The sequence below is a fragment of the Rhinopithecus roxellana genome, chromosome 8 (assembly GCF_007565055.1).
Source record: "Rhinopithecus roxellana isolate Shanxi Qingling chromosome 8, ASM756505v1, whole genome shotgun sequence".
Classification (NCBI taxonomy): Eukaryota; Metazoa; Chordata; class Mammalia; order Primates; family Cercopithecidae; genus Rhinopithecus; species Rhinopithecus roxellana.
This window is the reverse complement of record NC_044556.1, coordinates 64,792,635-64,809,023: the sequence shown is the minus strand read 5'-3', so window position 1 is coordinate 64,809,023 and position 16,389 is coordinate 64,792,635. Positions and strand designations below refer to the sequence as shown.

The 16,389-nt window shown below is 37.4% G+C and overlaps 1 protein-coding gene across 1 annotated transcript in view; it reads left to right on the top strand.

The window, feature by feature from the left end:
- Positions 1-16,389, top strand: part of RAB3GAP2 (RAB3 GTPase activating non-catalytic protein subunit 2) — a 117,493-nt gene that overhangs the window by 39,863 nt on the left and 61,241 nt on the right. Inside the window, 1 exon segment of the mRNA XM_010368081.2 lies at positions 15,825-15,948. Within this exon segment, the coding sequence (XP_010366383.1) occupies positions 15,825-15,948 (124 nt within the window).

Below are 16,389 nucleotides of genomic sequence, written 5' to 3'. Positions count from 1 at the left end.
TAGTGCTGGTGCTGAGCTATAGTATTGTATTTATTTTAGACCCAGGTGGCCACATGCTAACGAACTCACTGATACATACTTGGCTTTTTCTGTAATGGATATTTGTTAATATTTGTGAATGACATAGTTAGGCATTTGTGTGTGAGGCAAGCTGTCTTTAAAGGTATCTACTAATTCTTCCCCGATAGTATTAAGTGGGTTAGTTTAGTCATAATGTGCCACAGACTTGCTTTTTGGCTCATCTAAAACGTGCCTTCCTAAGTGTGTGCTGCTTTATGGCATTATAACCTAATGAGTAGAAAAGAAGGAAAAGGTGCTTCGCAATGGAGTCAGAGAAGCAAGTAGGCCTGATGTGAGGCTTTGTAAATTTGGAATTTATTCTAAATATGATCAGAAACCACATTATCTGATTTCTGGTTTTTCAAACTCACCTTGGCTGCTCTGTGGAATAGGTGTAGTTTTTCTTTTCTTTTTTTCTTAATTAGCTATATTATTCTTTTAATTTCTTCTTAATTAGCTATATTTCTCATACTCATGAGGGTCATGGGCCTCTTTAGTTTGCAGTATTTCATTTTGATGTGCCAGTGTTGCGGCTGATTCTGAGTGACATCGACAATGATAGCATAGTTAGAATGCATAAGTGTTAATACAGTTCCTTTAAATCTGACCTGTAAAGCATGGCTTCTTTTTTCAGCAAGGATATACTAAATCTAGAGATAACCTAAATCAAGGGGTCTCTAGGGATAAATCTAAGGTTCTTTTAACTGATGTAGTTAAAAGCTGAAAGATGCTTCTACTCATTCTAAAAACACACAAAAATACTGACATGTAGAACATTTCTTCATCTGGATAAAATCGGAGTATTTACAAATGGCCCTAATAGATGAGAGTAGCTTGGTGTTCTTTTTCTTGATAGATTTGCTCATGCTGTGACTTAACAAACAGAGCAAGTGAAACAGTATTGCTAGACCTCATTCACAACAATTTTGGGTGTACCAATTATTCCTAGCTGTTCTTATTATCCACCTTTGAACCCCTGTACCTTGTTATGGGTCATATGTACATGGTGAGGGAGAATACATTTGGGTGACAGTAAAAGTAGGCAGGTACAATGAAGTTCAGAGGTCATCTAGTTGTTCAAGTTATCCTATTTGTTCAAGAGAGCTTCTTTGAATTTGGATCCTTTCCTTAAGACATCTTTGTTAAAGGAGACTGGTGGGTGGGAACAAAATGGCACTATGGCCAGAGTAAGGACTATGACCTCTCCCTCGAACAGCAGCTTTCTGTATATAGCACTATTATGAAGTTTTGCTGAGCAAAATGTTTTATACCAGGCCTATTAGGAATCTACTCAGCTGAGGTAAGAGACTCTTGTTATTTCTACTACCATCTGTGATTATGAACAACTCCAGAACTATAACCAGCTCCAGAGGCAAGAATTAGAATAAATTTTGGCAGATGTGTGAAATGTAAAAGTATATGCTCTAGTTGCCTAGTTAGAATGTAAAAGAGTGGAAAGAGAAACTTTTACTCTCTCTTACTAGGAACAGATAGCAAGCTCAAAACCTACCTCCTCTGAGAGTCTGAGTCTTATCCACATTAAAGAAGGAACCAGGATTGGAAGAAGTGGAATGTCTTGAAGTCAACTTACAGTTGTGTCAAGGCATTATCATTATAAAAACAATTATAGAGGCCAGGCTCAGTGGCTCACGCCTGTAATCCCAGCACTTTGGAAGGCTGAGGCAGGCGGATCACTTGAGGTCAGGAGTACGAGACCAGCCTGGCCAAAATGGCAAAACCCTAACTAAAAATACAAAAATTAGCCAGGCGTGTTGGCACATGCCTGTAATCCCAGCTACTTTGGAGACTAAGGCAGGAGAACTGCTTGAACCTGGGAGGCGGATGTTGCAATGAGCCGAGATTGCACCACTGCACTCCAGCCTGAGCAACAGAGTAAGACTCTGTCTCCAAACAAACAAACAAAAAACAATTATAGGATTCTTCACCAGTTGCCATTGGGTTGAGGTTATTATAACCAGAAGAAGGTAAATTTTTCTTCTGCGTTAGTCTGGCGTTACGGAGATGGTGTGTTTTGCTCTTCAAGAGTGCTGTGGTACTGTGTAGTTAAGCCACAGGAGGGGAAGCAAAGAGGAAAGGAGCAGCAGCCACTGCCACTGAATGCTGACAAGGAGACCAACTCGCTGCTACTGAATTCAGCAAAAGACTGAAAACTCCACAGTGCTTTTTATCTCCACAAGTCTGTTAGCTCTTTGAGAGTAGTTTCTTACTTTTATGGCAGAAAATGACTTTTATGTTCAGAGTGACAGTACTGGGATCTGGACAAGGCTTGTTTAGGAAAGGAGAAAGCCTCTTTTTTTTCTGACTCTAGGTTGATTCTGATTCTATTTATAGGTGTTAGCTATAATAATGGCTTAGTGAAGAAAGCATATTTTAATATGCACTATCAGCGGTAGCCAGCTATGTCCAAGGAAGTGTGCATGTATGACACTGGTAGGCTTAGGAGCTTTAATGGTTTCTATGATAGAAGACAAACATCTTTCTGCTGTAGCTATTTCGTGTCTGTGTTCATCTGCTCAGGCTGCCGTAACAGAGTACCACAGACTAGGTGACTTAAACAACAAAAACTGATTTTTTCCCAGTTCTGGAGATTAGAAGTCGAAGATCAAGGTGCCATTGGGGCTGATTTCTGGTGAGGCCTTTCTTCCTGGCTTGCAGACAACTGCTTTCTTGCTGTGTCCTCATTTGGCCTTTCTTCTGTGTACACATGCTGGGAGGGAAAGAGCAAGTTCTGGTGTCTCTTCCTCTTATGAGGACACCAGTCCTAACCGACTCTTATGAGCTCATTTGCATTTAACCTGAATTACCTCCTTAGAGGCCCTATGTCTAACCAAGTACAGTCACTTTAGGGTTAAGGCATCAACATTTGAATTGGGGTGGGGGCAAGGGGACACAAGTCAAGTTCATTGGCAAGTGTACTGAATTGGGCAAGTGACAAAAGTAAGGTTAAGGAATTACTACTTGCCTGTAAATAAATACAGTAAGAGACTGAAAAGGCAAGCAGAACAAGCTTTTAAAATGGATTGGGGTAGAAGAAAGATGGATTGGGATAGGAGAAAGATGGATTGGGATAAAAGACAAGGTAAAACAAAGATCTTCCTCTATACTAGCTTGATTTTAAGTGACATGATCACAAGATAGTGGCTGGCTTGGGGACATTGGAAAAGAAGGTAGATGTACTATGCAGTCTACTGACTGATGATCCTATAACAAATAGTAAATAGCTTTGCTGTTTTTTTTTTTTTTTTTTTTACAGTATTATAAAGGCTTTTAGTTGGTATTATTATTGTTTTGCTATGAGAAAGAAGTAATTAGAGGAGAATATTTTGTTCAGCTTTATGCTGTAAAGGGAATTGAGGCAGTTTGGGAAGAAGCTTGAAAGACTTAATTTAATTTCATAGCAAGACTGATTTAATGGACTTTCCTTCATTGGTGTATTAAGGCCAACGGTAGGAAGTATAGACTTGGGAATTTGCGCAATTGTAAATAGGTAGTGGTTAATAGGTGGTAAATGGGTAGTGGTTACTGGATCAGGAAGCACAGGAAGGTTCTGGGTCAATGTCTTCAGTTAAGGTAGGCAGCATGGAAAATCTCCATTCAAAGGAGTCTTTGAAATGTGCTCCATCTGTTTTATAGAAACTGTTATAACAGTTTAGAGAGGCAATTATGATTTAGCAGATTAACAGAGAATAAAAGCATGCTGGTCAGATAGAGGCCCCAGAGAAATGTTTGTTTACAGGCTGAGAAGTGGAATATAGCACGACCTGATTAGAGATTCCTAGAACATTAGTAATCTGGGATGATGTTGGAAAATGTTTTGCCTTATTTCGTTATTTTCATTAGACTCTCATGCCACCTGCCACACAGGCGACATGAGCACCAGATTGGCCAGAGGTGGAAGGAGAACGCTTGCACAGTAAAGATAGGCCCCAGGTTATCCTCTGAGGCTGGGCAAGGGTCTCCCTCTCATTAGGCCATTTCTTGTTAGGACTTTGGACTTTGGATTGTCAAAAACATACATTTTGCCAAAGATCTTCCTCTCTACATTAATACAAGCTTGGTCTAGCCTAGTAATTCTCAACCATGGGCGATTTTTGCCTCCTCAGTGAATATTTAGCAATGATTTGGCATCATCTGGAGATATTTTTGGCTTTCACAGCTTGAGGGAGGTGCGTCTGGTGAGTAGAGGCCAATAATTCTGCTAAGCATCTTTTAGTGCACAGAACAAAGGATTTTCTGGCCCCAAATGTCAACAGCACTGAGGTTGAGAAACCTTGGTTTATTTAGCCCATGGCCTTTAATGTAACCCTCCCAGTCTGTCTTTTTGCCTTTTCCCCATTTTGTTCTCCAAAACTTTTTGACCTTCAGAGCATTTGATCTATAAGATCATTAATTTAATTTTAGTAGAGTTTAGTGAAGTGATTTGCTGTTGTGAAAAGTGCAGCTAAATAATTGCTAGGAGACAAAATTTAAGTTCTTCTTGGATCTTTGGCCACAGAGCAACAAGTTGTCCAGGCTTGGTCTCTGTGGCATTATTTATGCCTAAATGCTTAAGCTCCATGTAGTCAGCTGCAGCTTTTCCTTCCTCTTGTTTATAACTGTTAATTTTAATTCAGATCTGCACTCCTCAGGCATTTCCACAGAGTAACTTCTGTTAAGTGAGTTTTGGTTTGGTGATTGGGGCCTCTGGTCTTCTACCAGGGATCTGGCTGGGTGGAGTAGGGAAAGGGAGCCTGGGACCTGACTGCTGGTTAAACACACTCTCTACCAAGCCTCCTGATTTTAGCCCCATCCATACTTTTACTTCTAGGGGGACCTGGTGCCAATTCCTAAGGCTGCTGGTGATTTTGCAATGCAACTAGGGCAGCTTCTCAGCTTTCTTCTCCATCAGTTTAGGAGTTAGCTTTCTAGGAACTGTAAACTCACCTGTTCCTTTGCTTTCTAGCTCTTATATTTTGTGCCTTTTCTCCTCTCATTTTTGTTCATTTGTTTTTTGGAGGAAAGTTTTTTTGTCTTTACTGGTTTTGCCTTTTAAAAAAAATTCTTTTACTATTGTTTTTAGTGGTGCTGGGGAGACTGGGAGTAAAATTCATGTGTTTAATTTACCCTCTTTTCTTTAAGGCCAAATAGACTTTAATTTTACACATTATTCTACTTCTTGCTTTTTCTATTTAATGTAATTTGGAGTTTTTTCCATATATGTAAATTATTTCATTCTTTTCAAGGAATACTATTTTATTGAATAGCTGTACTGTGATTTATTTAATCACCCTTCTGTTGAAGGACATCTAGTTTTTCCTTTGCTCTTTTTCTTTTCTTTTTTCCTATGATGAGCAATGCTACAATAAGCACCTTTATGTCTGCCATTCATCTTTGGTTACATGTGGGCACATAGTGTCATAATTGAGAGTCTGACTGCCTGAATTTCTGTCCCAACTCTGCCACTTACTTCTTATGAAACCTTGGGCAAGTTATTTAACTTTTCTAAGCTCAGTGACCTCATTTCTGAAGTGGTATTGATAACGATATCAAACTCATAGGATTGCCATGAGGATTAAATGATATATGCTTAGAATACCTGGAGCATAGTAAGTGCTCAATAAATGTTAGGTAGCCTTAGTCCATCAGAATAAATTCAAAAGATATATACATTTTCCTCTTTTTTTTTTTTTTTTTTTTTTTTTGTGAGATAGGGTCTTGCTCTGTCACCCAGGCTGGAGTGCAGTGGCACGATCATGGCTCACTGCAGCCTCATCCTCTAATTTTTTAGTTGTTTTTCCAGATAGGGTCATACCACGTTGCCCAGGCTGCATTTTACATTTTGACAGAAATTGGTGCATGGTGCTTCTAAAGGGCTCCCCAATTTGTGTTCCAAATAGCAGTGTATGAGAGTACCTTTCTTTACTTGTTTAGAGAAATAAAAACAGCTCTGAGCCACTTGTTTATTATCATTGGCTGTGTGCTATTGTTTATTTTTTTAAGTGAAATATTTTTCTCCATCCATGTTTTTAACAAATACTGTATTGGGAAACAAGACTGTGAAAGATGAATGTGCTTTTCTCTTGCTATTCTTAGGTATTTGAAATTGTTGACTCCTCGTATGTTATCATACTTCAGTCTTTGCTACATCAGATCAATGTAAAATGCCATTTCAGTGTTTTAATCTGTATTTTAAATTTATGGGTAAGGTTTGTCATCCTTTCATATGTTTTTCACTTATTCTTTTGGGGAATGCATACCATTGTCTTATTATTTTTTCTCAATTCCAATAGCAATTTAAGGTTCATTGCACTTACTGTAGCTATTAAATCTATTCTGATTTATATTGAGAGAGAATGATTTCTTATTTACTAGTATTGTTTATCCAACTAGATGATAGTTTCTGAGCAGGAATTTTTTTGTCACTTTCTTTTACTCCGTGGCACCTAGATTCAGTATGTAGTATTAAACAGCTGTGGTCAGACAAAGTTACATGTGCCTGTCTATAGTCCCACCTACTCAGGGGCTGAGGTGGGAGGATCGCTTGAACCCAGGAGGTAGCGGCTGCAGTGAGCTGTGATTGTGCCATTGCACTGCACTCCAGCCTGGCCGTCAGAGCGAGACCCTGACTCAAAAAAACAAAAACAAAACAAAACAAATAAACAGTTGTTCAGGCAATAGAGAAGTATGCTTTTTAGTTTTGGTGTTCCATTGTAATTGTTTATGAAATGAACTTTGAATAATAAAATATATTTGACACATGTTTATTATAGAAAATTCAGGTATTACAGAAAAATACAAAGAATAAAATAATCCATCCCTAACATCTAAAAATGATCATCATTATTAACTTTAAGGGGTTCTGCATAGGGGTCTTTAGGAGTTTTTCTTCGGCACTGTGTGAATAGAAGATTGAGTGGGCAGATGAATGGGCGCAAAGAACATTTTATGAAAAGGAGGTCATATATATACAATTTAAGAATAAATGGCAGAATTAATCCTACTTGAATTGACAGTTGAAGTAAATAAGAGTTACCAAATTAGTTAAGTTCCTCTAATACTAGAAAGAAAGGTAATTTTTAAAATTGAGATTGAAGTTACAGTTTTTTGTGATTAATTTATTTGTGAGAATTTTCCTTTGGGCCCCTTCAAATAAAATTTAGAAAGAGTTCATGCCTTTAGTTATGTTGAAAAGATCTCAGGATCTTTCCTTTGAGAATTTTAGTCTCTGATCTGAAATGTGGCCTGGACTAGTACTTTTCATGCTGTGTGTGAGAGAGCTCTAGGGTTCTATAGAGGTGCTGTGTAGTTTCCTCATTCATGCTTTTATCTATTTCATATATTGAAATTTTGTATAAAGTTTTGTTTGAGAATAAAAAGTTCTGCTATCTAAAACAAGAAAGTTTGAAAAATATTGAGCATTTTATAGTTAGTAGCAGAATAGAAAAAAACGAAAAAATCCTTAGTAACTAGTAATGTAGTGATGTTTACTTTCTTTTTGTGTTTCAGAATTGCTGAAGCACTATGTTTCTTGCTTTAAAAAGATAGATGAGTGTTTATTTCTATGGCTTAGGCAGTAAGCTATTGAGAATTACAGAGAATGTGCTGACAGCTCTTGGATTACACTAGATCTTTCTGGTACCCCTAAAATGTATAAATATCTGTGAAAGTTAGCACGATGACAGTAACAACATAAATTACTAACGATGGACGTATCATACAAAAGTTGAAAGCTTTGAAAAACTACTCCTGGCTACTTCAGTGACTGCGTAAATACTACAATAGCTGATAAACCAAAAAACATTGGCCACTGTGTTTACCCAGTAATTACCAGTCCCTATAATGCCAGCTATAGTTGAAAGGCTGATTTAATTACTACAGTTTTATTGTCTGCTTGCATTGTGTGCTTAAAATCAAAAGAAAGAAAATTTTAAAAGTATATGCTTTATCCCATATAGAGTTGTTTAGAAAGAATTCCTTTTCATAATGCACATTAGTGGTTTCTGTATTTTGTAGATTAAGAAAACTTTTTTACTGGTCTTAATTCAAAAAAAATTCTTGAAGTTTAGGCCACACTAAAATACAGTTATAGATTCCCCCTCCCCCAGCAACTAGGATTATGTTTTATAGGTGCATTCATTCATTCATTCATTCATTCATTCATTTTTGCCTTTATAAAAGCAAGTTTTATTGTTATTTACCATAGTAGTTTCAGAAGGAGGAACAGATTAGCTCAGTCCAACATGATTGGCAGCTGGCAAAATCTAGTGAAACAGGTGTTCTGATTGCTGTAATTTGGGGGGATTTAATTTGGTTGCTTTTAATACTTAGCCATCTAATACTTCAAACATAATGGAGAGTAAATATTTCATCTCCTTCCTTTTTAGTTTACTACCACACCCACCTCATTTCAATATGGAAATATCTTCATTAAATATGATTTCCACAAGAAGCTCCCTGGAGAATATAGCCATGAGGACAGTGCATAAAAAGAAAAACTCAAAATAAAACTCTGTATGATAATTTTCTATTCTAAGGAACAAAAGTTTCCAGTATATGAAGAAATAAACCCAGTCTCAGATGCACTAATAGGTCTGTGAGAAGAGGTTGTGGTATAATAACTGAAAACTGCCAGCTATTTTCAAGATACTCAAATGGTAATTGTGCACCTAGCCCGGCAGCAGCCCTCAGAAAAAGCCAGAGTGCTGTCTCCATGTAGGCCAGTGTATCTGTCCCTTTTCATGCTGCTGATATAGACATACCTGAGACTAGACAATTTACAAAAGAAAGAGGTTTATTGAACTTACACTTCCACGTGGCTGGAGAAGCCTCACAATCATGGCAGAAGGTGAAAGGCACGTCTTACATGGCAGCAGACAAGAGAAGAGAACTTGTACAGGGAAGCTCCCCTTTTTAAAACCATCAGATCTTGTTAGACTCATTCACTATCAGAATAGGGCAGTAACGACCCACCCCCATAATTCAGTCACCTCCCACCGGCTTCTTCCCATGACACGTGGGAATTGTGGGAGTTATAATTCAAAATGAGATTTGAGTGGGGACACAGCCAAACCATATCAGCCAGGTACAAAAATCCATCTTCAGCTTTTGCCTCCTCCTCAAGCTGTCCCATGGTTGGGCTGCACTGTCTTATCCACAAACGGGACAGAGGGCTTTTCAGCAGGAAGCTGGATTCTGCTGGTGATGATGCACATGGACTGAGTCACTACAATACCAGGTGGCACCAAGGACATCTACTTATCAGGGTCAGTGGTCTGAGAGCCTGGACTTTTTCATAATTGCTGGAACCGGCCGGGCTGTTTTGCATGGATCTTCGGGGACTCCACTCACCTGTGTTCCAGGAGCAGTCGTCTCTGAACACCCACTTCACAGTGGCAGGGAGGGGATGGGCTGGCTTTCAGAGCTGTGGAGCTTAGCTCAGCCACCACGGTTGGGGGGAGGCAAGTTTTTGTGGAAAACCCAAGGTGGAAGGTGGTCCCTGGTGGAGCACCTTTAAGCAGTGAAGTGCTTTTTTTGTTTTACATTTCAAGCATGGCTTGGGAAATTACCTTGTCAAATGATTGTTTTTGAATCACTGGCTTCAAGGGAGCAGTGTTAAAGACTATGGGCCCCATTATTGTTGGGAAGTTTTCCAAAACCCTAATTAGTAGGCAAATGCCTTTATGACACAAAACAAAATGATGAGCTTGCATCTTGTCAGTCACTGAATGTGTGCTGATGCTCAGCAGAGATTCAGTGGCTTCCCAGAGCATTGTTCTTTACAGCCCTATGCCCTATTTCTTGCCTGAGCTTTCTGGAACTGGCACTGGAAATCATATTTTGTTGTTAAACTTAATACTAGTTCATTGTGATCCAGTCTTGAGAGGGGATTTTCTAATCTTCACTGTACCAATATTTTCATCAAGTTATTTGTACTTAGACTTGAGACTTCCCTGAAAAATCTGGCACAGGAGTCACTTCAGACGGACTCACATTCTTTATTCTTGGTTTGTATTTCTGCAGCCCTTCTGGAGCAATACTGTGGCAGTGTTGTACAGGATACATTAAAGCAGAGAGAGAGAGAGATGTGAGAACAGCGAGGGTCTAGTCATTCTCATGGATTCTGACCCACAGGCCATTTCCTCATTCTTCCTGTGACCTCTAATTTTAGAAGTGAAGGACCAGAGTTCCTCTGTAAATTGTCCAAGGACTGTGTGAATCAATGTGTATTGCTTTAAATGTATTATCTATAGTATTGGTATGGTTAGTAAAAATCCACTTATTCTTTCTAGAACTTGATTTCTTTTCTGGAAAATGAGGAATTTCACTCAAATGATCCCTGTAGTTCCTTCTGTTTCTGTTTAAGATTGTATCATCCTGTCAGTTGGCTTCAAGAGGATTATGACATGTGTAAGAGGGAGATTGTTGATCTATACAGACAAGCGGTTCTAGGATCTTTGATTACATTGTCTTACACTTAGTTTCTTAATTTGTTGATTTATTAAAAGAAATTTGATTTATCTGAGATTTCTCCCATCCATACCTCCAGTGGTTTTTGTTTTGAATTTGCTTCATAGTATGGTAAAATTTACTCTGGCTGGTGGCAAAATATTATAGCTAAGCTTATGGGGAAACAATACATTTTTACCTCTTTATAATTTTAAGGATATTATTTGGTTTGGGTTATTGTCATTAGAGGCTTTTTATCCTTGCATTGAATCTGATATGTTGAATACTGTGCCTTAGTCACAAAGAAGTTACTTTAGAATTACGTGTGACCAGGAACTTCCAGTTGTAATAGGTATACAGCTGCTCCCCCATGTGGTTGCGGAGCTTGTATTAAGAACACAACACCATTGCATTTTGTGACAAGTTAGCATCATTCTTTTCATATATGTATATATATATATACACTTTAAGTTCTAGGGTACATGTGCACAACATGCAGGTTTGTTACATATGTATGCATGTGCCGTGTTGGTGTGCTGCACCCATTAACTCGTCATTTATATTAGGTATATCACCTAATGCTATCCCTTCCTCCTCCCCCCCACCCCACCACAGGCCCCGGTGTGTGATGTTCCCCACCCTGTGTCCAAGTGTTCTCATTGTTCAATTCGCACCTATGAGTGAGAACATGCGGTGTTTGGTTTTCTGTCCTTGTGATAGTTTGCTCAGAATGATGTGACAAGTTAGCATCATTCTTGAGAAGCACGACTAAAAATTTAGATCTAGAATTTTATGGCACATCAAACTCTAATGATGATATAATAATATTATCATATTTTCTAACCTATTTTTGTAATATATAATGCTCAGTTGTATATAAGCAACTTTACCATGACAAACTAGGAGGATATATTTTTGGTACCACAGTAACAGAGAAAGTTGGAGAAGTAGAAAGGACATAGAAAAGAAAGTGCAATAAAGAATGATGGAAGATTTTCGCTTTTTGCTTCTTTATTCCCCTGTCTTCGGTAGATGAAACTAGAGTGCTAATCCACATCAAGTTTTATTCTCAGGTTTCATGTAACTAAAAATGTACATGTATAAGATGGCTAAGCAGGGTTAGGGATATAATAATCGATTATGGAATCATTTTTCTGAATTTGCTTCCAAGCAAGTGACGTCTATTTCCAATGCTTTTGTCATGGTTAGTCCTTTTGGGACAAAATTCATGTTTGCTTCTGGGATCACTTATAGTCCATTTGTTGGGGTAGCAGCAGACAGCTTGATCATAATCTGACATCGAGTTTTAGGCCCAACTAAGAGGACTATGATACAGTGGTATTCTGTTCTTATATCTCTTTAACTGGTACTTACCATGGATATGTCAGCCAGAATCTTGAACTATTAAATCTTAGTATGAAGAAAAAACATTACTAAGGACTGAATATGCTAGCTTTACATTGATTGCTCATTGTCATACAGTTTCAGGTGTATGAATAGATAATATGTTATTCAAGAGAAAGGGAATGCTGTTATTTACTCATATATTCTATTAGTGGAGTGTGCTACATGTGGAGTTGAAAAATAATATAAACCATAGGTTTTGCCAACCAGAGGGCCTCTTGTCTAGTGTGAGAGAAATGCAGTCACAGAATATACAGGTAGCAGGGAGTGGTAAGACTTTTAATTGCAGTAAGTTTGAAAGAAGGTTAGGAGTCACGGTAGGATAGGTTTGCCAGAAGAACCAGAACTTCTGATGGAAAGACAGAAGGGAGAGGGAATGTATTTTTAAAGGAGTTCTTGAAGAAATACTTCAAGAATACTCTGGCTCACATATTCAAATACAGTGGTCATCTTTTAGCTCTAAATCGACTCAAAGAACTACAGAAAGATTAGGCCGGAATAAACGGATAATACAGTAGTTCTTTTGGAGAAAAGGGTTTTCATTGAATATGAGACTAGAGTCAAATCTCAAGTAAAGACAAGCTTCCCAAAGAGCTAGTACAGCTACCCACAGAGATGAGCAGGGTGATAGAATGGAAAGACCACCTGAATTAAGAATCAGGAAGTCTAGATTTTAGTTTGGGCTCTGACACTAATTCCATGGCTGGAGCACATCCCTTAACCTCCCCAAGACTCCACTTTCTTTATTATAAAATTAGATTTTGGACCAGTTGGCCTCTAAATGTCTTCCATCTTTGACTCTTTGTCTTTTCTGTGCACATAAACATCAGATCTAATCCTTGTTAGTGGCATTATTTTGAAAACATGGGACAGAAACCTATGAACAATATTCTTTATTGAAAAAGAAAGAAAAGCAACTTTTATAATATTTTTAGGATTTACTGATTAAAAATAGTTTTGGAAGTGTGATAAGAGGAAGGAATCTATTTGTATAGATGCTCAATTATTAAAACAAATTTTTTTGAGAACATGCCCAAATAAGGGCTGTATTCCTTTCCTGAAGCATTATGTTGATTCTTTTTTATTGCATTGAGAGGGAGATTTTAGGATAAGAGTCAGAGACCAATCAAAGAGTTTTGGACCCTCCCAATTTCTTATCAAATGCAATGCCTAAATAATATTCCTGTATGAGCTGTCCTCTTTGAAGCTCCTACCTGAAAGTGGAACTCTAATCACTTAGAAGGTCCTGTGCCTTACAGTTGGTATAATTGGAGTCTCAGTTATTGGAGGAAACCATAGGGTAATGTTGTCCTCACCTTACAGGCGAGCCATCATGAGGAGTGATGTGTTGGATAAACAAAGACTATCCTACAGCAGAAGCTGTGGAACCAGGGAAAAATTTAATTACAACTAAGTTTTACCTTATAACTTTTATCTTTGGGGGATAATTTTCTAATTTATCTGTAGGGAAACAAACATTAAAAACAACAAGCTAGATACAGAATTCCTTAAGAAAAGTAGAGCTTTAATAAAATGAGATTTTGCCAATGTTATGCTCTCCCTATCTTTCGGGAGATGGTGCAGCCTCCTTAGCTTATTTTGCTTGAGAAAAAAGTTCCAAATCTGTTTGTTTCCTAATATCTCATTGCAAAAGAAAAATAATTGCATGACTGTCCCAGAAGTTTCAGGCTCATTTTGGGGTATTTCTAAAGATTCCCTATAGCCCATATTTTATTTGTGTTTTAAACATTTCTTTGATGGTATCCCAGCAAGAAATAATTTATTATTCCTAGAAATACAATACTACTATAACATTTCTGACTAGGATGATTTTCTGTTTCTAAAATCTTTAGATTTTATAATGCTTGTAATGCATGCTTTGTACAAGTTTTTAAAAAGCATGAAATTATTACTTTTTTATAAAATGAAATTAACCTGCATAGCTTTCCCCTGTCTTTCCCTCCCCTTTTGAATAATTGAATCTAAAAGACATTAAGTAGGGCTGAGTAAGGTAGGAGTCTACATGACATCAAACCTAGAAGCCATAAGAGAATAGATGGATAATTTAGTTACATGACAGTAGAAAATTTCTACATGGAAAAAATTAAACCATCACAAATAGGAAAAACTATTTGCATCACTTATGTTCAAAGGGCCAATTTTGGTTTTTTTTGTATGTAAAGAGCGTATACAAAGCAATTAGAAAAAGAGCAACAACCCAATGGGAAATCTACAAAGGAAGGGAACAAACTGTTCGTAGAAAATTATGCAGTTTGTTCCTTTCCTTTATATAAAATCAGAAATTTTCTTAAGTATATGAGAAAATGCCTAAATTCTCATTCATAAGAAAAATGTAATTTAAAAGTATTTTGAGGTACTACATTTTACCTATTAAATTGACAGAGATCCACCATTAAAATATTTTTCGAAATGCCTGTGAAAAAGCAAGCACTTTCAAAAATTGCTGATGGAATTACAAATTAATACAACGTGTGGGGCACAGTTTGGGAATATCCAGCAAATTTACTAATGCACATTCCCTTTGACCCAGCAATTTTACTTCTGGGAATTTAGCTTACTGATACACTTCCACACAAACTGACAAATTTATAAACATATTTATTGCAGCATAGTTGGTCACAGCAAAAGATGGTAAGTAATACAAATGTCCACGCATATAGGGAACTGGTTAAATAAATTATAGTGCATCCATAAAATGGAATACTATGCAGACATTAAAAAGAATAAAGAAACTTCATGTGGAAGTGGAATGAAGTCTAAGGAATATGTTAAGAGAAAAAAGCAAAGTATAGAAATATGTATATATTATGCTACTATTCTTGTAAGAAAAAGGGAGGAAAAGGGTAGTAAATGTGCATGAAGTATCTCTGGAAATACACATAAGAACTGATTGCATTGTCTCTAGAGTTAACAACTAGATGGCTAGAGTACAGGAGTATAAGAGACTTTTCAAAGAACACCTTTTTATAGCTGTTGAATTTTTAACCACGGGGATTTACCTATACAATATGTAAATGTCTAATGAAAAAAGAAAACACCTTGTAGGCCAAATAAAAAGAAAGAAGCATAACATTATATCAAATGCTTTTATAGGTCCTGTAACCATAATAAACATCAGATTTTTTTTCTTTGCTGTCTAGCTATCTCTTTGTAAATAGGATTAGTCACTAAAGTTCCTAATGCTGAATTATTCCTGGAGTGATTCCTATGTGACTTTTATTTTTATTTATTTATTTATTTTTGAGACAGAGTCTCGCTCTGTCACCCAAGCTGAAGTGTAGTAGTGCAATCTCAGCTCACTGCAACCTCCACCTCCTGGGTTCAAGTGATTCTCCTGCCTCAGCCTCCCGAGTAGCTGGGATTACAGGCACGTGCCACCACACCCAGCTAATTTTTGTATTTTTAGTAGAGATGGGGTTTCACCATGTTATCCAAGCTGGCCTCAAACTCCTGACCTCCTGTCCTCAGCCTACCAAAGTGATAGGATTACAGGTGTGAGCCACTGTGCCTGGCCACTATGTGACAGTCTTTTAATGCCTTGCTAGTTTATATTTGTTTATATTTAAATTTTTTGAATTAATATTCAAAACTGAAGATTTGTTTATAGCGGGTATTTTGTTTGCAGTCATCTTTGGCTTTTTTTTTTTTTTTTTTTTTTTGAGACGAAGTCTCACTCTGTCACCCAGGCTGGAGTGCAGTGGCGCGATCTCAGCTCGCTGCAAGCTCCGCCTCTTGGGTTCACGATCTTTGATAAGGAATATTATGAAAGTGTATGAGAATTGGAAATATTTCCTTTTCTTTTTTTTCTTCCCCCTCATCCCTTGAGGCAGGCAAGCTGAGTTTGAATACTCTCGGTATTTTTGCATATGCAGTAATTGTAGTTTTACCCACAGGAAGAAGAAGGAAATACTTGCAAAACACAAAAAACTTCCTGGCTCCAAGATTGTGTTTTATCCTTATCACCAACCAATGATCTTATGGTAATAGCTCGAGAGCAAAAAGCTGTATTTCTAGTGCGTGAGTATCCTATTCTTTTCAGCGACCTTTATTTTGATGCATTGGATAGAAGAGAAAATGGATTAGGTGAAAATAATATAACACTTTATCTCCCCCCCACCCCATTTCCCTCTTTCTCCCCCTTGCATTCTGTTTTTTTCTCCCTTTTTTCTGTCTTGGCTGTAGCTACCTTAGCTCTCTGTATATGATACTGCAGGGGCAGTACTGTGCGTTGCTCAATTCTTGCAAGGGACAGTCAGAGCTAAAAAGGTCATTGACCTTTTCTTAGTAACAATGTGAGTGAGGTGATTTTCAACTCTTAATTTGAAAACTCATTATCGATTTCTGTTTTGGGCATAACATTTTAACTCATAATTTTTTTTTGAAGATTAAAATTGAGGTTTTTTTCATACCTTGTAGATTTCCAAACCTTACTGATCAAAGTAAGATTGTGTGTAAAAT